The sequence below is a fragment of the Bubalus bubalis genome, chromosome 9 (genome assembly GCF_019923935.1).
Source record: "Bubalus bubalis isolate 160015118507 breed Murrah chromosome 9, NDDB_SH_1, whole genome shotgun sequence".
Lineage (NCBI taxonomy): Eukaryota > Metazoa > Chordata > Mammalia > Artiodactyla > Bovidae > Bubalus > Bubalus bubalis.
Window position 1 is genome coordinate 39,181,038 of NC_059165.1, and position 21,945 is coordinate 39,202,982.

Consider the following 21,945-nt stretch of genomic DNA (forward strand, 5'->3'; position numbering starts at 1 on the left):
CTCTCAATTACTTTACCTCATTCTGACTTAGTTACTGGGCTCTTTATACTCTATTTGCTTGTGTATGTTTACTGTATACCTTATTTCAACAAAGAGTGAACAGAAATGTTAACAGATGGAAGCTTTAGCAGTTAAAGTCCTGGGGATATAGATGATCTATGCATTTTTAGTTTTCCAGGGTGTCTTGGTGTTTTTACCATGGAGAGTTGATGCTGAGATGAGAAACAGCTCAGCTCTTTGTTTACTCAAGTAAGAGACTTAACCTTTATAGACTCAAACAGGGCCTTTTTCCTGTTTACTTTTTTTGTGACTGTAGGTGGAACTCATTTCTTCTCATATTAATAGATCATTGTAATTTGCTGAGATTTTATTTTTTTGGTATTTAAAAACACATTAAATATACCTAACCCAGTTTACCATTTTAACCAGTTCTGTGGCATTAAGTGCATCCACATTGTTGAGTAGTCACTATTATCCATCTGTAATTTGGTTTTGGATAGAAATCTTCTAAGTTTGGGTGGTATTGTTCTGGCAGCCTGGTTTCCAGCATTCCTTCCTAACCAACCTATAGTCCTGCACTGTGCGAGTGGTGCCCATTTTTAAGAACTATCAGATCAGTCGCTCAGTCGTGTCCAACTCTTTGCAACCCCATGAATCGCAGCACGCCAGGCCTCCCTGTCCATCACCAACTCCCGGAGTTCATTGAGACTCAAGCCCATCGAGTCAGTTATGTCATCCAGCCATCTCATCCTCTGGCGTCCCCTTCTCCTCCTGCTCCCAATCCCTCCCAGCTTCAGAGTCTTTTCCAGTGAGTCAACTCTTCACATGAAGTGGCCAAAGTACTGGAGTTTCAGCTTTAGCATCATTCCTTCCAAAGAAATCCCAGGGCTGATCTCCTTCAGAATGGACTAGTTGGATCTCCTTGCAGTCCAAGGGACTCTCAAGAGTCTCCAACACCACAGTTCAAATGCATCAATTCTTCGGCGCTCAGCCTTCTTCACAGTCCAGTTCTCACATCCATACATGACCACAGGAAAAACCATAGCCTTGACTAGACAGACCTTTGTTGGCAAAGTAATGTCTCTGCTTTTGTATATGCTATCTAGGTTGGTCATAACTTTCCTTCCAAGGAGTAAGCGTCTTAATTTCATGGCTGCAGTCACCATCTGCAGTTATTTTGGAGCCCAGAAAAATAAAGTCTGACACTGTTTCCACTGTTTCCCCATCTATTTCCCATGAAGTGATGGGACTGGATGCCACGATCTTTGTTTTCTGAATGTTGAGCTTTAAGCCCACTTTTTCACTCTCCTCTTTCACTTTCCTCAAGAGGCTTTTTAGTTCCTCTTCACTTTCTGCCATAAGGGTGGTGTCATCTGCATATCTGAGGTGATTGATATTTCTCCCGGCAATCTTGATTCCAGCTTGTGTTTGTTCCAGTCCAGCGTTTCTCATGATGTACTCTGCATATAAGTTAAATAAACAGGGTGACAATATATAGCCTTGACGTACTCCTTTTCCTATTTGGAACCAGTCTGTTGTTCCATGTCCAGTTCTAACTGTTGCTTCCTGACCTGCATACAAATTTCTCAAGAGGCAGATCAGGTGGTCTGGTATTCCCATCTCTTTCAGAATTTTCCACAGTTTATTGTGATCCACACAGTCAAAGGCTTTGGCATAGTCAATAAAGCAGAAATAGATGCTTTTCTGGAACTCTCTTGCTTTTTCCATGATCCAGTGGATGTTGGCAATTTGATCTCTGGTTCCTCTGCCTTTTCTAAAACCAGCTTGAACATTAGGAAGTTCACGGTTCACGTATTGCTGAAGCCTGGCTTGGAGAATTTTGAGCATTACTTTACTAGTGTGTGAGATGAGTGCAATTGTGTGGTAGTTTGAGCATTCTTTGGCATTGCCTTTCTTTGGGATTGGAATGAAAACTGACCTTTTCGAGTCCTGTGGCCACTGCTGAGTTTTCCAAATTTGCTGGCATATTGAGTGCAGCACTTTCACAGCATCATCTTTCAGAATTTGGAATAGCTCCACTGGAATTCCATCACCTCCACTAGCTTTGTTCGTAGTGATGCTTTCTAAGGCCCACTTGCTTCACATTCCAGGATGTCTGGCTCTAGGTCAGTGATCACACCATCGTGATTATCTGGGTCATGAAGATCTTTTTTGTACAGTTCTTCTGTGTATTCTTGCCACCTCTTCTTAATATCTTCTGCTTCTGTTAGGTCCCTACCATTTCTGTCCTTTATTGAGCCCATCTTTGCATGAAATGTTCTTTTGGTATCTCTGATTTTCTTGAAGAGATCTCTAGTCTTTCCCATTCTGTTGTTTTCCTCATTTCTTTGCATTGATCGCTGAAGAAGGCTTTCTTATCTCTTCTTGCTATTCTTTGGAACTCTGCATTCAGATGTTTATATCTTTCCTTTTCTCCTTTGTTTTTCGCTTCTCTTCTTTTCACAGCTATTTGTAAGGCCTCCCCAGACAGCCATTTTGCTTTTTTTGCATTTCTTTTCAATGGGGATGGTCTTGATCCCTGTCTCCTGTACAGTGTCACGAACCTCATTCCATAGTTCATCAGGCACTCTATCTATCAGATCTAGGCCCTTAAATCTATTTCTCACTTCCACTATATAATCATAAGGGATTTGATTTAGGTCATACCTGAATGGTCTAGTGGTTTTCCCTACTTTCTTCAATTTAAGTCTGAATTTGGCAATAAGGAGTTCATGGTCTGAGCCACAGTCAGCTCCTGGTCTTGTTTTTGCTGACTGTATAGAGCTTCTCCATCTTTGGCTGCAAAGAATATAATCAATCTGATTTCGGTGTTGACCATCAGTGATGTCCATGTGTAGAGTCTTCTCTTGTGTTGTTGGAAGATGGTGTTTGTTATGACCAGTGCATTTTCTTGGCAAAACTCTTAGTCTTTGCCCTGCTTATGACTGTATTTACCAGAGTAGGTTTTGGGTTAAAACCATCACTTCCTAATGACAAAAACAATTTTGTGAATATGAAAATCATTTAAATGATTTTAGTAATGGAATTAATTAGTTTCCAAAACTTGTTTACATGCCATCCCACTCTTTACCATATTTTCATAATATGGGTACTGTTTTTCCACTTTTTATGTCAGTACTACTAATGAAAAAACATATTCCTTGACATATGTAGATAATTCTGTTTGGAATTCTAAGATCATCTTGTTTATCACACTCTGGTAGGAAATACTGAATTTTTATACCCTGTCTTAAAATCCATCTTGGATAGAGTCAGGTTTTAATGCATCTAATTAATCTTTGAAAAAACTAATTGCCAAACTTGAATTTGCATAAATTAAGGACTGGTTGTGGGGATGTGTAAAGGAAATGAAACCAGATTCAGAAGTTACCAGGATTTATTGAAACAGTGAATTTGAGTCAAATTCTCACTGTTCACAGAATAAATTAGATGGCTGTAGTATATGTAGTCTAACTTGTGGGCCTTTTGTTTTAGACATTTTGGTTTGTGAAACCATAAAACTTTGATGTTGAAAACTGGCCAGTTCTAAAATTACTTGTCTTTAAGCTTAGTTTGAACATAAATATTAAGTTTTTGATATTTGTAAGATCTCATTAAAAAATGGAATTTTCCTTTTAAGAATGTGACAGTTAACTTCCTTTTATTGACTTAGAAATCTTAGAGCGCTTTTATTACCAGAACCATCATTTAAACCTCCTTATGATTCTTTTTCTATCCGGTGTAGCTATCTAGAAGTAAAACTAGGTACCCCTAGTTAACATAGCCAAGTGTTACAGCTGTATTATAATTTTTTCATGTAAACTAAAAAACTTGTAATTATAATGCACATCAAGGTTTAGCAAGGTCTTTTTGTTGTTTAAATATTTAAAATAATTTTGTAATCCTCAGTATCCCTCACTTAGTTGTCTGCAGCACAAAGATTCACTTAAAAGCTACCAAAAAAGCTTGATAAATGTGCTGCCGAACTGAGCACAAAAGCTATTGAAAAAGCTTGGAAGGAGCACGGAGCACACCCCCATCCCCTCCCCCGACCCCGTTCCCCTAGGTACGTTACCTATTGTACTTTATAATAGGGTTCCTCCCCGCCCTCCCCTGCTTGCCTGGGGAGACTTCATTTTTTTTTTTTTAAGAAATGTGAGAGGATCATCCTGTTGAGTGTAAAGGATAGAAATGGATACTTATGAGACTATAACTTGCCAGATGCAGGTGAGCTGGAGTGTTTGTTAACATTTTTGCACTAATAGTACTTGGTATCAGTCTTTTAATTGAGCAAAGGATCGGTCTTTTTCACTTTTTCAGGCACATGGTGGAAAGTACAGGCTCTTGAGCTAGATAGGCTTCCTATGCAAAGCCTGACTTGGATCTGCCACTTCCAAGCTGTGTGATCCTAGGCAGGTTACTTCAGTGTCATGATCTGTGAAATGGGGAGAAAAATATTACCTCTTCAAAAGGTAATTGTGAGAATTTAAAGGTTCAGTGCAATAAAGTGCCTGGCCATAAGACTTAACATAAATACTTGCTGTTATAACTACCACTTTCTGTATGTGGCATAGAAATTTCATTCTGGTAGCTTCGGATAGTATCTTTCTGCAACATACATGCAGTATAAACTTTTTTAAAAAACTTAAATTTTCTTGTCTGAAAGTGAAAATGAAGTCGCTCAGTCATGTCCGACTCTTTGCGACCCCATGGACTGTAGCCCACCAGGCTCCTCCATCTATGGAATTTTCCAGGCAAGAGTATTGGAGTGGGTTTCCATTTTTTAAATCTGAAAATCCCACTAATCATAGTATGATTAGATACCTAAAAGTGGCATGATCTGAGTAGTCTCAACAGTCGCCTGTGGAGAGCAACTGGGTTGGAGGTCATGGAGGTTATAGTGAGAAGTCCATGAACACTGCAGCTCTTGAATGAGGAAGAGTAATTGTGCTTCAGACACTTGTGTACTAATGACCAGTCACCATCTCAGAAGGCTTTCAAAGGCATGAGCAGCGTCTGAGCTGGTGGGGCTCAGTGGGGCAGAAGTCCTCTTAGGAAGACTTTCCAAAGGCATTAGAACTACAGAGGTATACTTGTCAGCTTTTAAGTAGCATAAATTAGCAGTTTTTGGTTTTCTTGTTTCCTGGAACCTCAGTGTTTATTATTTTAATCTTTTGCCAATTGGTGAAAAAGTGGACATTAACTTGAACATTCCTTCTTAGTGCCACTGGTGTGATTTTAGTAGGAGATTGTTTCCCATTTCTAGCAGGGAAATACCTCACATTCCAAGGCCTTGATCTGTGTGTGTTGTGGTTGTATTTTCCAGAGAGTAGTCATTTCTATCTGCGGCTCATTTTTGAGGTGCTGTTGTTTACCAACCTGTGATTTCCCCTCACCATTTAGTTTTTAGCAGGGAGTCCAGCTGGGAGTGGCACATCTTGGTGGGCGTCCTGGAATGCTGGGAAGAACTATGCAGTTTGTCTAAAACCCTAAAAAAGAACTGGTTAGAAAAACAGCATTGAGGCTGAAAAACCAGAATGTCTACTGTAAAATGTTTTTCCTGGTGGTTCATGTTGCATCATGCTACACTGTATTAAGAGAGGCAGCAGGATGTATGTAATTTTAGTTCTTTAGTTTTTAATTCTGGGCTTTGCTCTACGAGTGTGACCTCCTCTATTTCATTCATCTTCATGTGCTCTAAAAAAGGAAAATTCTTACCCTGTTCTGGTTTGCCCCTTTATGTCTTTGCTTGCATCCCAGGGAGTAGTTGCCATTGTTGCATGTAAGCTTTTCTCTTCAAAAGGACAAAAATAAGTACTTTCCAGTGAAATCCCTGCCTTTCATGAGGTTCTCCTATTTACTACCTCACTGTCAGGGTTTCCTGGTTCTTCCTAATGGATCCTGTGTGGTCAATTCTAAAGAAAAACCTTGAGACCCTAAAAGCTTTGAGGGGAAACTCAGCATTAGCACAAGACTCACAGGCCAGGCTCTGTGGACTGGGGTCTTGCATGTTAATATTTTACACGGCATTTCTGGGCACTGGTGGGGTTAATGCATAGGGTAAGATTATTCTTTGATGCAGCTTTTTGACCCTCCTCTTGCCTAGATGTGAAAAGGAGATTCTTTAGAATGATTGTTGAAACCTAAGTTTTACCCATGGAGGGAGAGAGGTTCAAAAGATAATTTTTTGTGCATTCATATTTCTACTTGTGTGATTGCTGTTGGGTTATAGCTGATAGTGTATTTGTTTTCCCATAAACAAAAGGGTAAATAACCTCATTATTGAACATCATTTAAGAAATCTGTTGAGTTAAAATTCAGTAAGTAATCATGTTTATAGATCAGGTGTGTAAAGTTTCTTCTTTTTCAGTATCAGAAAAGCCTTTTTTAAGGTTTTGATTAGCTACTATTTCTGATTTAGAACTTAATATTATAGGACTGGACATTATCTAAATCAGTGATCCCAGAGTGGCCTACACTGATATGATACATGAGTTGTTACTTACTTATATACTGTACTTAGAGAAAAAGAAACGAGCAAATAGGTTAATAAAAAATAAGGCTGAACAGTAACCCTTTAGTGTTTGGTGTTTGGTCTCTCTTCTGAAAGCCTCAGAGAAAGCTTTCCTTGTCAAACCTATTTCAAGCAGGTCTGACCTCACAGTAAGTTCAGCTGTTGAATGGTACGAAGAGGTGCCACTGGCATTACAGAGAAAGGGATTCAGGCAGTTTTGGCGATTCTTCAAAGCAGAGTCTCTGAGCTCGTTAATGCAGGTAGGGATGACAGCTTTGGCCCTTGTTGAATACTGAGACAATCAGGACTCTCTCACCACTAGGCTAGTGTTAGGCTAGTACAAGATTTTTGTCAGAATTAAACCATGAGTTAGGATTGGCGGGCAACATTTTCATGAGCCTTAAGGCATTTTGCGGCTCAACTGACTTGGGCTGGAGAGTGCCCTCTCCTGGCCAAGACTGGTGTGTACACACCTCGAGTCTACCAGCGCTTGCCATTGTGTGAAGCCAGCAAGCTATCTAGAATAAATTCATTGTGAAAATTCAACTGAATTTTAGTCTTTTTTTTTTTTTTTTTTTTTGGTAAATGGATGAAAAAGAACTCAAATGCTCTATTTTTGTTAACTTGGTTTTTTCTACCATAGGTCTCAACAAATGGCAGCTATTACATCAGACAGTGACGAGCGCTGCTGCTCCCTTACAGTGTCTGACAGACCACTGTGGATTCAGACTGGGAGCATTGAAGTTAACAGTGAAACGGGCAGGTCTGTCTGTGCTAAGCCCTGCCACAAAGTGAAGAGGGCATCATGTCATCACTTATCATTCCCTAAGTAGATTAGGCTAGACATAAAAGAATGCACTGGTTCTTTTTCCTTTGTTTTCATTGACCTTGGTAGCTGGGTGTACCTCATATTGGTGATAGTTTTTGTGAGTGAAAATAGCTTTCAGTCACTATTACTTGTTGTGTTAAAAAAAAAAAAAAAAAAGGAGAGCCGCCTCCTGAGCACTTCATGATGGAGAGGAGTTATCTCCTAGGGTGGGAGAAGCTGGGTGTCCAGTTGCAGAATTATGTCAAGTAGTGACTGAGGCCCAACAGAAAGTCAACTAGTGGACTTGTCTTTTCTCAGTCCTTTGTCTCTTTTATATTCATTAACTATTTAGTCATTACTTAATATATATATTAAGAATATATATCTGTATATAAACATACACTTAGTGAATTAAATCAGCCTCATTTGTCATTTACATAAGGCAAGTCAAAATTCAAGACGGTGGCAAAAGATAATGCTGAAGTACAGCTGTAATCTATTTCTTCACATTTAGTAAAACCTCCTTGGATAATGCACAAAAAGCTTCTTTGGGGCTTTTGTAAGGCAGGAAGGGCTTAGGGATTTTTGTTGTCATGCTGCTTTTGAATTTAGGATCTTTTTTTTTTTTGCTTCCTTGAATTAATGCTACTTAACTCTGCTGTTTGAAGCTAGTGAAGAGCTGTAATTGGGCTGTATCATTGTGTATGAGCTGAAATTTGCAAACCAGGTCAGAATGGCACATTTTGGATCAGAGATTGTGGCTAGAATATTTTGGACTAAATATTGTGTAGGAGTCTTAGGTACTGGTGACCCCTTGAGGGAATAGCATTTTCAGTTTTCTTCATCTCCCACAGGAGGAATAGTAAACTTCAATCTTTGGCTTTCCTGCCAACTTGAATAGGCCTCACTAAGGTTGAAGCCAGATATTGGGAGAGTCAAAAATAGAAATAGAATTGTATATAGAATTGGCTCTTTACCTTTTTTTCTCTTTCAGTTTATACAATGGGGATATTTACTTCCAAATTTCCATGAGTCTAAATTTATTAGTATTATATTAGTGTAATAGTCTTAGAAAATAAAAACTTTTCTTAGCTCAATGTCAGATTTTAAAATCATGTTAATGATTCCATTGCTTTAGTAAGCATGGACTACTGTTGTTTTGATGTGTGCAGTATTTATGGCTAGAAGTAACTTTCTATTGCTGGAGAAGAAATGTGATAGAATGCCCTGTGAAATTTATAAGCCTTGATCCAGTAAGTGAATGAAACCTGGCAGCACTGGGAAGTTTACATAAGATCAAGAGTGCTATCAAAAAATGAGAACTACACCTACTCTGAAATGTTTGGAAGTCAAATACTGGGAAGGATGGGGATGGTTTTCCTTTTTCCCTTTTTGCTTTGTCTATTATTATTCCACTGAAGATACCATATCTTTTTTTTTTTTTTAATACATTTGACAAAAAATCATCATTCTTTCCAGAGATCACCTCTTTTGGAACTCAAACCCTTACTGGTACTTAGGCTTCCAGGTTGGAAAGGCAACTGTAGAGGGTTTCAGTGGGATTGTACCACTTCCTGGGATCAAAGTGAGGTTGTAATGTTGGGCCTTCTGGTCATGCTCCTTAGCAGTGATTTTGGTAAGCCTCGTCCTATATAAATTTTCTGTTCAGAGTCGGGCTTTCTGTTGGAGGTACAGTGCACAGTGGCTCTGCTGGTAACTTGGTCTGCTGGTGTAACAAGGACACTGTGGTCAATGGAACCAGTTGTCTTCTGGCTGCAAAACAGTACTGCTGATGCCTTTGGATGTGCTGCGTGTCTACCCCGGGGAGGCACCCTCCACCCCTCTCTCTCTGTTTCGTTCTTACATGTGTGTAGACAGTGTCATCTGCAGCAATTTTTACCTGGTTTTGTATATAAATTTGCTTCTTAATCCTGTAGGTAGCCTGTGCTAGAGGAAGACTGCTGGTGTTTCATGGTCCACAGCAGCAAAACTGACTTGCAAACTTTTATATTGTTACTTGTGAAATGGCAGCGTAAAGGACAAGGCTAAAATCCCCCTTTTATTAGGCAAACATTCACAAATAAGTGTTGAAAAATATACTCAAGTGCAGATCGACTGTGTGATGGTGATAACCATTTTGTTTGTATTGGAATTTGGCCAGATATACTTTGGAAAGAATAGGAATGCTTCTGCTGGTTTATAGTGGCAATAAGTTGTTTTCTCAAAAAAATGCACATTGGTCAAATTTAATTGATTTTAAGTAAAAAATCAGGTGTGATCCCACAATCTATATAGGGCTTAAAAAACAAGGACATCATTTTTATCATAATTACTTGTGCTTAACTACATTTTCTTCCTTTTCTTTACTATATTTCAGCACAAAGACATTAGCAGGCTGCTGGTTTCATGGACCTGTACCACAATGACAGAGAACACCAGAGCATCAGGACTGAATGAAATTGGAGACTCAGATTTTTAAAGCTGCACTAAGAAGTAAATGTTCAGGCAGTGATTAAAACCAACAGTCTATAAAGAGGCACTTGCATATTGTGCTATATTAAACTGAAGAAAAGGTATTAGGGGAATATTTTATTAAAAAAAACCTATTGCAATAAATTATGCATGAGATGAGGAGGAAAGTGATGTGAAATACGCAAAGAACTCTTGAATTCTGTGTGTGAAGAATCACTGACAGTACCTTCTTTTGAACGTGAAGTTCTCAGTACAGTTTGGACACGCCTAAAAGGCACAGGATGATGACAGAAATGCTGAATTATTTTTCATATTAAAACTGCTTTCTCCAAGGTTTACTGTTAATCAGCTCAGAAACGATTATCTAACATCCTACTAAAAGGATGGTAAAGTGTCCCTATACCCCACCAAGAAAATTTGGATCTTTTCTTTAATAAAGCAGGACTATGTTATCTTAAATATACATTTGCTTGTTAGAACATATTAAGATGTATTTATTTGCCACCAGTATTTAATGTTTTCTGCACATTTTCATAACTACATTCTTAACTTTCAAATTCTGACTCCAAGTGGATAGGCTATTGTCAATCTTGGAGTGAAAACATACTCTGTAGGAACTAGTTCTTAATCCTGCTGAGCTGGAAAGGCTTTATTCTTCCTGTCCTTACTGATTTTATCGAGTTCACAAAAGGTGATAATATCTGAATTTTGATACTGACCTCTCTCCACAGAGAGCCCCTCTTTCTAAGTGCAAGAATTCCTCAGAGGTGTCCGATGGGACTTGATCCTGGGGAACAAGCAGCAGGAACCATAAAGACGGTGAAGTTTTCATGCATAAAGTATGAATTCTTATTCACAGAGACCATAATGTTTTATCTATGAAAATTACACATTATAAAACACCTTACTTTTTCTTTTTTAATGAATGGAGAAAACATTGAGAAAACCAGATGAACTTGTTAGTACTACATTTTTAAGGCATTTTATATTTGATGGTGCCGTACTTTTAATAATATACCTGAAGTTTTTTAGTGGCAATACTGATTTATTTTTTAAACCAGAAAGGTAATCCATAGTGATTACTTAATACAAAAGGAAAAAAATGCCAAAAATAAAAATACAAAATTCATTTGAAGCAACATAAATGATAACTGAGCATTTGGCTTCAGTGCTCAAACTTTGCATAATCTTACTATATGTGTTTGGAATTACTTATTAACCACACACTCAGGATTAACACACAGTTCTGGGTAAGTTTTAGAACATTTACTATACCAGCTAGGATCTGTTTTACAACCCTAGAAAAGGTAGGCAGTCTTGCTTCTAGCGAGTTTAATGCCAACCCTAATTACGCTGTAACTAAAAGTCTTGATTCCATTCTAAGATTGTCTTTATAGAAAATTTTTTATCATGAAGTCATTGTACATTTGATCAAGTCTGAAAGAGTCAGCTCAGGAACTGCAGCAGCAGGAAGCTCTAAACACAAGCGACGCTCTGCTCTGGCCCAGAGCTTAGGCTGGGGTCCCTCTTGTTCTTTCAGATCCGTAACCCAGCAGTACCACTTCAGGCTCATTTCTGATAACTCCCAGATCACAGCAGATTTTGCATAATCAAAACTTCTAATTGCAGAGTGATGGAAATGACGAAGTAACATAAAGGCAAAAAGAACTGGGAGAGATCAGGTTTTAAGTATCTAAATATTTTTATGACAATTCTCAGTGGTGTGTGTTATAAACCAGACTTTCATTTTTTGAAAAATGAAACTTGGTGGTATTTAAAATCTAGACATACCATGTTTGCTATTTCACCTTCATTGCTTTAGTTGCTTAATATTTAAGCTTTGCTTCATGCTACCTTCATCTGTATTTCAAATCTTCACAAGCCTATTTCATTTTGTAGACTTGAATGACAACAATTGTTTCTCATCTAAACTATGCTGAGACCTAAATGTTAAAGAATGTTGTGTAACATATATTCAATAAAGTCTTGATTTTTTTAAAATTTAGTTATTTAAAAACTATTTGTTTACTACTTAGGAGTTAGGTTTTAAAGATTATTTTTAAACTGTTAAGATTCAACCACTTGTTCTCTAGGAAGCTGTTTTTAAGCAGCACTGCTTCCTTAGGAGAACAACCTATAATCACTGGGAGATTTTATGGGATGTCTTTATGACCAAGGATGGAGGAAGGGAAACTAGCTTAATAAGGAACTTGTGCACAAACATTACTGTTTTCTGATAGAAACAAATAATCTACCATTCAGAGCTGGATGTAACTAAACATCTACTGTTGGGTTTGTCTTAATTTCAAGTAGTTCTACTCTTATGGATAAATGGTGGCTTCTTTAAAAGCTGAGTACCTCCAATCTGAGGTCAAGTGTTTGACGAAAAACACTCAGTTGTCAGGAAAAATTAGCCTCTGGACACCTACCGGACAGCTGAGATTTTTAAAGGCTGATCTAGAAACCTAAAGTCAGGTAAATTCTGTTTTGTTTTTTTTTTTTCATTTAAGTAAAACAATCCTTTAGAAGGCTGCCTGTTATTCCAGAGTATATACACAAGAGTCTTTAACTGCAAACATTCTCCCATTTCAGTTTACCTAAATGAGTGTAAGAAGGAAGCCACTGGAGTATCTCCCTGGGAATGCTGGCATGTCACTGCACATAAAAGTAAGCCGTTTTCTTGCTTTTATACGTGACAGCTCATTTCTACTCTTTCAAGTAATGATTCTTCCCTCAGTGCTTTGAAGAGAGTATACTGTAAGTGTTTCTTAAGCATACTTTTCTCTGGTGAACAGCACCCTGCCAAATCTTGGCTTATTCACAAAGAAGTTTCATGGCCTTTGCTTTGATATCAAAGGGTGATGACCTTGGGATGAAAGAATACAACTCAGGCATTCTGTGCCAGAGGAAGAAAGAGCTGGCTAAACCAGTGGCTAGGTCATTGTCCTAAAGAGTTAATACTTCTAGGATTAGCCCTTCATTGCATTGTGGAGCACGGTTTTAGAAGCAACCTCACATAGAGGAGGCAAAGTGAGTGGGTGATATTAGGATGATGCTTCTATCTCAACAGGCACTTCCCTTGTAGCTCAGTCAGTGAAGAATCTGCCTGCAGTACAGAATAACCTGCTTTACTCAGTAGAGACATGTATTTTAATCTTAGTTCTATCAGTTACCTTATTGACAGAAGAATCACTTAGTGGCCACACTGGCCAAGATGAGGTATGGAAAACAGGTGTCTCACTCAACTAGCTCGAGTTCCTATTCAGCCAAGGCCAAAAACACAGGTGCAGGGAACTCTATAGTTCACTCAGGGAATACTACTACTTTTCTGAATTCTGCCTGTGCCCAGGGCCTGAAGCCTGTGGATACTGAGCAGACCGCCCACACCTGTAACCTAACGGAGGCAAACGGATTCAGCAATGGGCAGTGCCCCGAGGTAAAGAGGAGCCTGATGTGTCCCTGCTCTAGAAACACAGGGCCAGGGGCTTCAGTGAGACACAAAGCAACCTCACAGAACGCGCTTCCACAGAGCTGCTTTCATGCCGGTAGAAAGGGAGTGGCTGGAAAAGCTGCCTCCTGGCCTCTGGAGCTGACTGAGAATCCAGTCAGTCACACGGCTCTTGGAAATAAAGACAGTTTCCCAGCTAAAACTCCCTGAGGTAGCACTGCAGATAGCGTATCTGTTCTGGGCAGCCAAACTATCCCTACACAACAGTCCTGTGTCCTTCAGACTAAGTACCAGCGAGTCCTCCAAAGCCTCCATCCTTTGAAATGTAAACACTTTCCCATCTCACACTGTTCCCTTGCTTCCCAACCGTGGCCTCCTCCTCCTCTTTAGTTTGCTTGACGACGCTCATACTTGCTGATTTCTGACTTGGAGGGCAGTGTGCCTGGTGTGATGAGGTGGGGTGTCAGATGCGGACCTCCACTGGCACAGCACTCCACCTGGTACTAGGAGGTTCCACTGTCTGCAGATCTGGCTCCTCACACCTGGAACTAAAGGCTTCCTGAAGAGCATCTGGGTTGATTCCCTTCACATCTGTCAATCATGACATGTTTGGAGGAGCCCCAGTGCCTGATTTGGGGTTGCCATCTGGGTAGGCTGTATTTTTTTTTTAGCAAGGTACAACTGGCAGCTGGGACTCAATATCACCACAGATTATTAGCTGTGGGCTACCCTGGCAGTGGGGTGACAGGCTTTGCCGTGCTTCATTCAGCTAAGGAGGGAGGGAATGTGAAAGGAAGCTGTAGGGAGTCTAATTCTAGTCTGGCCGATAGAAATTCTCGGGAGTTTATTCCTAGCTTGCAGCCCTCAGAGGGTTGAGAAATTAGAAGAAAATGGAGTATTTTTTTAACCCTAGAACATTTCAAACATCTGTAAAGGCAGACTGGTATAAGAAATAAACCCCACGTACCCATGTTTACCTTAAAAATTACTAACTCACAGGAAGACTGAAATTTTTGATACTCTGAAGTATGAGGACATCCTCACTAGTTTTCATAAACTAACCTCTAGTTTCCTTGATTGCCCTTTGGAAGTTCTTAAGCAGTCACTCTGATGCTCTATGGGCTGGCTGGTAGCAAGTAACCCATTTCTCATTTTCAGGAGTACTAATGGACTCAGTCTAGTATGAGCTCAAGGCTGCTCTCCAGACAACAGATAGTGACTGGAAACTGCCATTCTCTGCATTAGCTGTGCAGCTTCCCTGAAGAAAGAGAACTTCCAGCCACTTCTGGTGGAATGTTCACATATCAATGCTTCCTTTTCTAAAGGAAATTCAGATGAGAGAAGGACTAAGCTGCTTACTACTGAAGTGCAGAGAGGGGTAGGCTGCAAAGGATGAGGAACATCTCACTGAAATTGCTTCCAGGAGATTTTTCCTAGGGTGTGGGAATGTGTTATCAGGTACACAGTATACACCCATAGGAGGATTAGAGGAAGATTTCAGTGCCTTAACAAGTAAGACAGGGTCAAAAGCAGAAGTGATCCGAGAGCAACATGGACAGAACTGTGGGCTGGCAGTGACCCCTGGGCTGCAGGCTCAGCAAGACTGAGCTCTGGCAGCCAAGGGCCTTCCTTTCCCACAGAGGACTGCACACCCAGAGCTGAGGAGGAAATGAGTTTAAGCTGCTGCTGGCTCCTGTCCGGTGTGGTGTCTCAGGTTTACATTCTAGTCTTAGAAGGTTATTGGGTCCTGTGCTTTAAAGATCCTTCTCACGATTAAAGCAGCCATTAACTTCTTTCCATCCTCCTTGGCCTCCTATCATAGTCTTCCCCTTTGACATTCCAAGTTTTGCTAAACCGGTTGTAAGGCAATTTGCAGGTCTGCTCATTAGCTCCTGGGAACAGATAACCTTCCCAATACACCTTCTAATCGGGCTTAGATTTAACAGCCACTGCCAGCTCCCCATTCCACGCCAGTCCAACCTGACAGTAACATGCCTCCATAAAAAGTCCCTGTGCCTCTTCCTACAGCAGTCTGGATTGAGAGCTGTGAGAAACTCAGCAACAGGCTCGGACACCAGCATAGAGATCAGGGAGCACCAGAAAGAATCACCAGGCCCCGCCACATTTCCTCAAGCAGTTCTCTATCTTCAACTACACAAAGTGCTGTAGGACTAAACATTCACACCTTTGACTCTATCTGAGAAACTCTGGAGGTCCAGTGTGTGAGGTCTTGTCATTTTACTGCAGCTGAAACACAGGCCCAGTGCTGCAACGTTCAGGTCATAACCTAGCAGCTCGGCCACTCCCTGCCTCAGCATCTCGGCATGCGGTAACATGCTCTAGTCCAGTACACACGATAACTTTAAGTTACGGTATCTGGGCAGTGGGTCAGACTAGGTGCAAAAGGATAGGGAAAAAACCCAGCTGCAATGCTTGTGATGGAAACGTAGAAAAGGCGTTCTTAGAAAAGGGTTGGATTTTAAGAATAGGATTTAACCATACTTCAGATCCATGATGCATGCGCAAAATGAACTAAATCCACAGTATACTCTGCACAGAAAAACTACCACCCAAGTGTGACTGTAACAGAGCCAAGCCCTGGGTAGGCCTACTGCAGAGGCTCCCATGTATGAGAAAGCTGCTCACGTGAGAACCAGGAGGTGGCCGAGACTGCGGACACACAAATAGAGACCATAAGGGGAGCATGAAACCAGAGGACAAGCTGGGGGTTTCTGAAAGTCTCAAGACAAATCCTTGTAAATATCCAAGATGCAGAAATGAAAATTTAAAAATCAGGAGGCATTATGTTTACAGGCCAGGGTGAATGATCACCATCCGAGGATATTCTACGTGGCTGCACAATAGGGGCTCGACCGGCTTTAAGGGGCTCTCTACAAATGTCTTTTTAAGCTGCAAAAAACCAACCAACCAACACAGGTACTAAATCAAGAAATAAAGGCCACAGAACCTAGAGACGTTTGGATAGAATGATTGTTCACACTGAGACCACTTCTTGTGGAACAGCCTTCAACAACAGTTTACTAAGCTTCTAGTAAAGCAGTAGGTGCTATGAAGATAAATACGGCCCTTAGCTTCCAGAAGCTCACGGTCTATTCATGGAGGCAGATAAGGAATAAGTAATATTTTTTAAAATGTGTTTGAGTCTTCAAGGAAATTCTAGAAGATCCAAAATTTTTGTGATCCACTGCAATGTCACTGGCATAAAAATAAATGTCTCAGCGTGGATTACCTTAGAAGTCTATTCTGGTATACCTTTTTTGTGGGGTGACAAAAGCATCACAGACTTTTAAATCATACATCTTATAACACGAGGTAAATACAGGCCACCATAATCTGACAAAACGAATTTCAAGGTGGTCCAGGGCTCCCCAAGGGCTCCTGGGACCCTTTCAGGTGTCTACGAGGTCAAAACTTTTCATAGTGGTTATGAAATAACTTACTAACAAAAAATAAATTTTATTTTAAATTTCTATGTTAACTTCTATATAAATATTGATAAATATCAAGGCATTAGTCCACATAAATCAAAGAGCTCTTTAAGTTTTTTTTTGCTTTATTTTTTTGGCAGCACGGTGTGGCACCTGGGATCTTAGTTCCCTGACCAGGGACTGAACCCATGCCTCTTGCAGTGGAAGCGTGCAGTCTTAACCACAGGACTGCCAGGGAAGTCCCCTCCTTACATTGTTCTGAGCGTGGAGTAGTGCTGAGATCGAGAGGTCGGTGGAGTGCTGCAGGGAGCATGTACCACCGCCAGGCGGACCATGCAGCTTTCAGCCAAGGTTTCTGTGCTACTTGTGCAATTTCTCACACACCTTCTGGGAAAAATTAGATGCCAGATTTATCATGAAGACAGCAAAGCAAAACTAACCACATTCTTTTTCCTTCCCCCTTATAAACTGCATGAAGAATCTGATTTCCATCTAGGAGACAGGACTTCCTGGGGGTCCAGTGCTTCCACTGCAGGGGGGCATGGGTTCAATTCCCGGTTGGGGAGCTAAGATCTCTCATGCTACCCCTGCCAAAAAACCTGGGAGACAGGCTTAGCGAACCACAGAGTGTGGATCATTCCACTGCCTAACAACAGACGCTAAGAAGCTTTGAGGAACTGATCAAAAGAACAGCACAATTCTTAACACTGGGAGCATGCATACTGCCATGTCATTACAGAATTATATGTGTACTTCATTTCTAACATGAAACCTGAATGTCACTGCTTTTAACACTTAAACCATAATAAGCAAAAGCTTTTCACCAGCACTGAGGATTAGAAAAAAACTACCTTTGAAATTTCTGGGTTCATGGAATCTAAGAGAATACGGTTTTGTTCTGGGATTCACATACCAGCATTCCTAAATGAAGCCATTTTAAGTTGAAATCACTAAGACTGGTTACTTGGTCAAAAACACTGATTTCATAAGCAACTGCACAAACCTTGAGAGGCCTGGGACAGCTTGTGAAGTGGGTTTCTGAATCTTAGTACATGGTGGATGCTCAGCTCCTCCAGATCGTCTTCAAGGTGGCAGCTCAGGCTCTGGGAGGACTGGACTCCAGTAACACTGCTCGAAATCAACACTGCCTCCTACAGCCAGAACGCCTTCCGCTCTAGCTGTTATTTTGGGGACAAAATTCACAACCCAGCTCAGACTGTCACAGAAAGCATTTATTACCAGAGGAAACCAGGAGATGCTGGAGCCCACACAGGGCAGTGTGTGCTATCGGGGCGAGGGGACAGCAGGCGGGGACCCCATCACACATGGCCAGGTGGTCTCTGCCCAGCAGGTTTGCTCGGCCCAGGAGACTCCAGCTGGGTTTGTGTTTGTGGAGCTCAGGGAGGTGCGTCTCGATAAGCAGGCTTTCTCCTGGACAAAACAAAGGACAGCTGGAACCAGGGCAACAGCAGCACAGACACCACCGTAAAATGGAAATCAAATTAGGCTCACTGTATCAGGAAGTGCATTTCACCCTGATCGTAAAACAAAGGGCAGAAGGGAGCACTGGGCTCTACGAGACAGCCTGTCTCTGAGATCAGATGCTTTTAGAAGTTAAACACTAGCAGGGCCTTTCCCCTTGCTAATCCAAGCAGCACACAATTTCCAAGCCAGCTTTAAAAGCTATTGTTATCTTTGTTATCTGTTGTTATTTGGATTTTGAACAAAATTGATGGAGTAGGAGCCAGTAGAGGAATCCTGTTTGATCTGGAAATTCTCTGTGGAGAGTCCAAAAGGCCGGAGAACCAAGTTCCCAAGATCTTTTAGTTTACCTGCAACGTAAAAGCAAAAAGTCCAGTAAAAACAGGGAGTCGGCAGAAGCGGGAGATTCCAACTGCCTTCCTATCTGACTACAAAACAGAGTATTCCTCTGCAGTTAAAGCTCCTGCTTTTAAAATTATGAAACCCTCAGCCCCCAATGTACCAACAGCAGAGCAGTCATTTCAGTGCCATCCACCTGAGTCATCGCTTGCACAGATGAGCACAAGGGGCCCCGCTGGGACAGCAAAGCTTCTTGGCCACACTGGCCAGAATCCCCAGGGGACAGGCTCTCTGGGCTGAGTGATGAGCTGCTGCCCCGGGGACTGAAGGCCAAGCCTTGCGGGGAGGGCTGAGGCGCCTCCAAGTCTGTTCTCCATGAAACAGCAGAGCCACTTGCTGAATCTAATTCCACTCAGCAGATTTCTACTGAACCTGAGGTTGAAACTCAAGAGCCTCCTGCTTTTCCAAGTCAAGCCTCAGCTTCCAAACCAAACTCATCATTTCTGGGGAAACAGGAGATCTTGTTCTCCTGCACAGCTCCATCAACCTCAACAGCCTAGTTTCCCTCCCCGAGTTTTGGGCTTTCTTTGTCAATCACCAGGTGAGTTCACGTCATAAAGTCAAATGAACACACACAGCATAACCATGGATTTTTATGTTGATTCTCCATGTAAGGGGGACATGGAGCTTATACAAAAGTAGGAGTTTCCAGGACATTTGGGAGACTGGGATTTGTGGGGCAACAGGATGGAATATTTGAAACTAGGGTGTTTTGGAAAATCTTGGCTAGGATGAGTAAATACGCATTTCAATCATTTCTAAACGGTTCTAATTTTTCTTGCAGGTCTGCTTCCAGTGGAGAGGAGGAAGAGGATAAAAGAAAAAGAAACCCCTGCTCATCAGAGGTACAGGTTCCTTCTCACCTTGCTGCCCTTGTTGGCAGCTTTGTTACTCTGAGATCTCCCACTTTGAAATAAATCCCAGATAAAGAACTTAAAGATGCATGCCTTTAAATGCCAAGGCCTTTCCTGGGAACTCTTGCAAAGAACTTCTGGACTCAGTCTGAGATTTAGCCCCCAGAAAAGCTCACCATATTCACAGAAACCCAGACTGACCACTCTCTAGACAGGCTTCCCAAACCTGGAACACACGTGCTCAGCGCTGCTGATGGAGGAAGAGTCATCACACAGGCCTCGTCCCTGCGCGCCAGGGGCAGCACAGAGAGGCCCCGCGTAGACCAGGAGACAGATGCGTGAATAGGAAGCCAGGAAAGACAGGGCCTCCCCAGGAGAGCGAGAGTCAGCCAGAACTCTGGCAGTTTGTCTTGGGACTGAAGAAAGAGGACAGGGAGGGAACCAAACATTTAAAAAAGCCCAATAAAATGTCTCTGCTGGCACAATCCTTGGCTCCTCTGACACAGAGTGAGTGAAGCAAGGAGGTGCCTGTCCCAAGGCTCTGGACTGTCAGCCAAGCCTGGGGCCACCACCCGGGGGAAGGGATCACTGCATGGCCACGTCCACGGCTGGAACAACAATCTCCAGGGCAAATGTGTGTATTATCTGGTGTCCACTACAGGAGGCACTGGGATCTAAAAAGTACGAGTTACTCTGGTGTAACTTCTGAGATGCTCACAGTCTAGCAGGCAGACACAGATTGGGGTGAGCGCAGAGGAGCCCCCAGGCCTGTGCGGGGGTGTGAGGCAGGCGTTTCAGGAGGGCAGAGGCCCTGAAGGATGGGAGCAGGTACTGAAGGTGGTGAGGAGGCCCCTGTACCTTGGAGATGGCAGTGAAGCCAGAGCACAAGTATTCACACTGAGGACAGAGTGGAGCAGGGGCCGTGCACCGGCCCTCGCTTTGCCCATCAGGCTGAAGCGCCTGCACCGCAAGGAGCTGGGGACCTTGGCCTGGCTGATTCCACTGAGTGGCAGCCAGAACACACACTTCTCTGGATGCAGGGCGCCTCCACGCCAAGGTCGCAGGTCCCACAGCTGTTCAGTCAGTGACCGAGCCCTGCAGAACAGAGCAGGGGCCTCTGTGACCGGCCCCTGTCACAGGTGTTGGCTCCCCAGTGGCTTTGCTGAGGCGTCCCCGGGACTAACCTGCAAGGCAGGACTTCTCTGACCCAGGTCCCTACTCCTCTCAGGGACCTGACAGGATCCCAGTCACGTCCAGTTCCCTGTCTCTGCTCACCTCCCCTCGCAGGTGTTCCCTCTAATAAACCCCTCATATTTCTAATCCAATCTTTGCTTCTGTTTCTCCAAGGTCCCAATCTAACACATGTGGCATCACTTTTTCCTTTTATTCTCGTATCTCTGCCCTCCTAACATTCCACAATAGCTTGACTATTACCACCAGAACAGCAGAACTGAAGATGGGAAGTCTGCCTGCTAAATAGATAACGCACATAAAATCCCTGGCAGGTACCAGACACGTAATAAAGAAACATGATCAAACAGTCTCCATGTAAGAGAAGACCTGAGGTTACCTGACTTGAATTAACCAACATGTACCAAGTATGTATGTGCAGTGGGGATGCAAAGATACATGACACTGTCTTTATACCAAAATAAGCTTAGGTCTGATGGAAAAGAACACACACAAGCCAGTTCACATGGAGTCAGGATGTAAAATGCTATGAGAGTCAGTAAGCAGATGATCCCCTCCAGCTTGGGCAGGAAGGAGGGAGACCTGGCAGAGCTGTGTACGTGAATCTGCATTTCAGTCACCAAGGACAGGCAGAACTGCAACAGTCTGAGACAGAGGGAGTAGGCAGTGCAGTAAAAATGGATGGAGACAGGGGGGCAAGGGAGGGCAAGGGAGGGCGGCAAGTCCATAGGACTGAAAGGAAGGTGGGAGGGTGCGGCCAAGGCCACTGATAGTTGGAGAACAGTTTTCAGTGTTAATAATGCTGTGTGGCAAAGTGAAGAACAAACCCAAAGGTTCCGACAGAGAGCTAGTGCAACATTACAAGAAAGAGGCCATTTATTCACTCAACAAACAGCTGATGTCTATGCTGTCGGGTAAAGAAGCTCTGAAATTAGGGGTATGGAAATAAAAGACACAAACTACTATATATAAGATAGATAAGCAAAAGGATACCCTGGGAATTATACCTGTTATCTTGTAAAAACTTCAAATGGTGTATAATCTGCAAAAATACCGAAGCACTGTGCTGTACACCTGACACTAACACAGTGGTGCTGACGGTCTGTTTAGTTGTCACGCCAGGTCCGACTCTGCGACCCCATGGACTATAGCCTGCCAGGCCCTTCTGTCCGTGGAATTCTCCAGGCAAGAATATGGGAGTGAGTTGCCATTTCCTTCTCTAGGGAATTTTCCCAACCCAGGGATGGAACCTGCCTCTTCTGCACTGAAGGTATTTTTTTCTTCTTCTGCTGAGCAACTTTGTAAATCAACTACGGTTCAATTTGACG

General features: G+C 42.2%; 2 protein-coding genes across 8 annotated transcripts in view; one reads left to right on the forward strand and one right to left on the reverse strand.

Moving 5' to 3' along the window:
* PWWP2A (PWWP domain containing 2A) overlaps nucleotides 1-11,799 on the forward strand; it is a 76,757-nt gene extending 64,958 nt beyond the window's left edge. For 2 of the 4 annotated variants that reach the window (XM_044947373.2, XM_006073446.4), the window contains exon 3: nucleotides 9,700-11,799. Coding sequence is in view for 2 of the 4 variants with exons in the window: in XM_006073446.4 (XP_006073508.1) it covers nucleotides 9,700-9,713 (14 nt within the window). In the remaining 2 variants the exon portion in view is untranslated. Of the gene's footprint in view, nucleotides 1-7,157; nucleotides 7,278-9,699 lie in introns of those variants that run through there. The other 2 variants (XM_006073445.4, XM_044947374.1) reach the window with 2 other exon arrangements.
* A 6,106-nt stretch (nucleotides 11,800-17,905) lies between these two features.
* TTC1 (tetratricopeptide repeat domain 1) overlaps nucleotides 17,906-21,945 on the reverse strand; it is an 80,792-nt gene continuing 76,752 nt past the window's right edge. For all 4 annotated transcript variants that reach the window (XM_044947380.2, XM_025292308.3, XM_006073443.4 and 1 more), the window contains one exon: nucleotides 17,906-18,523. In XM_044947380.2, the coding sequence (XP_044803315.1) occupies nucleotides 18,390-18,523 (134 nt within the window). In that variant the 3' untranslated portion in view covers nucleotides 17,906-18,389. The remainder of the gene's footprint in view (nucleotides 18,524-21,945) is intronic.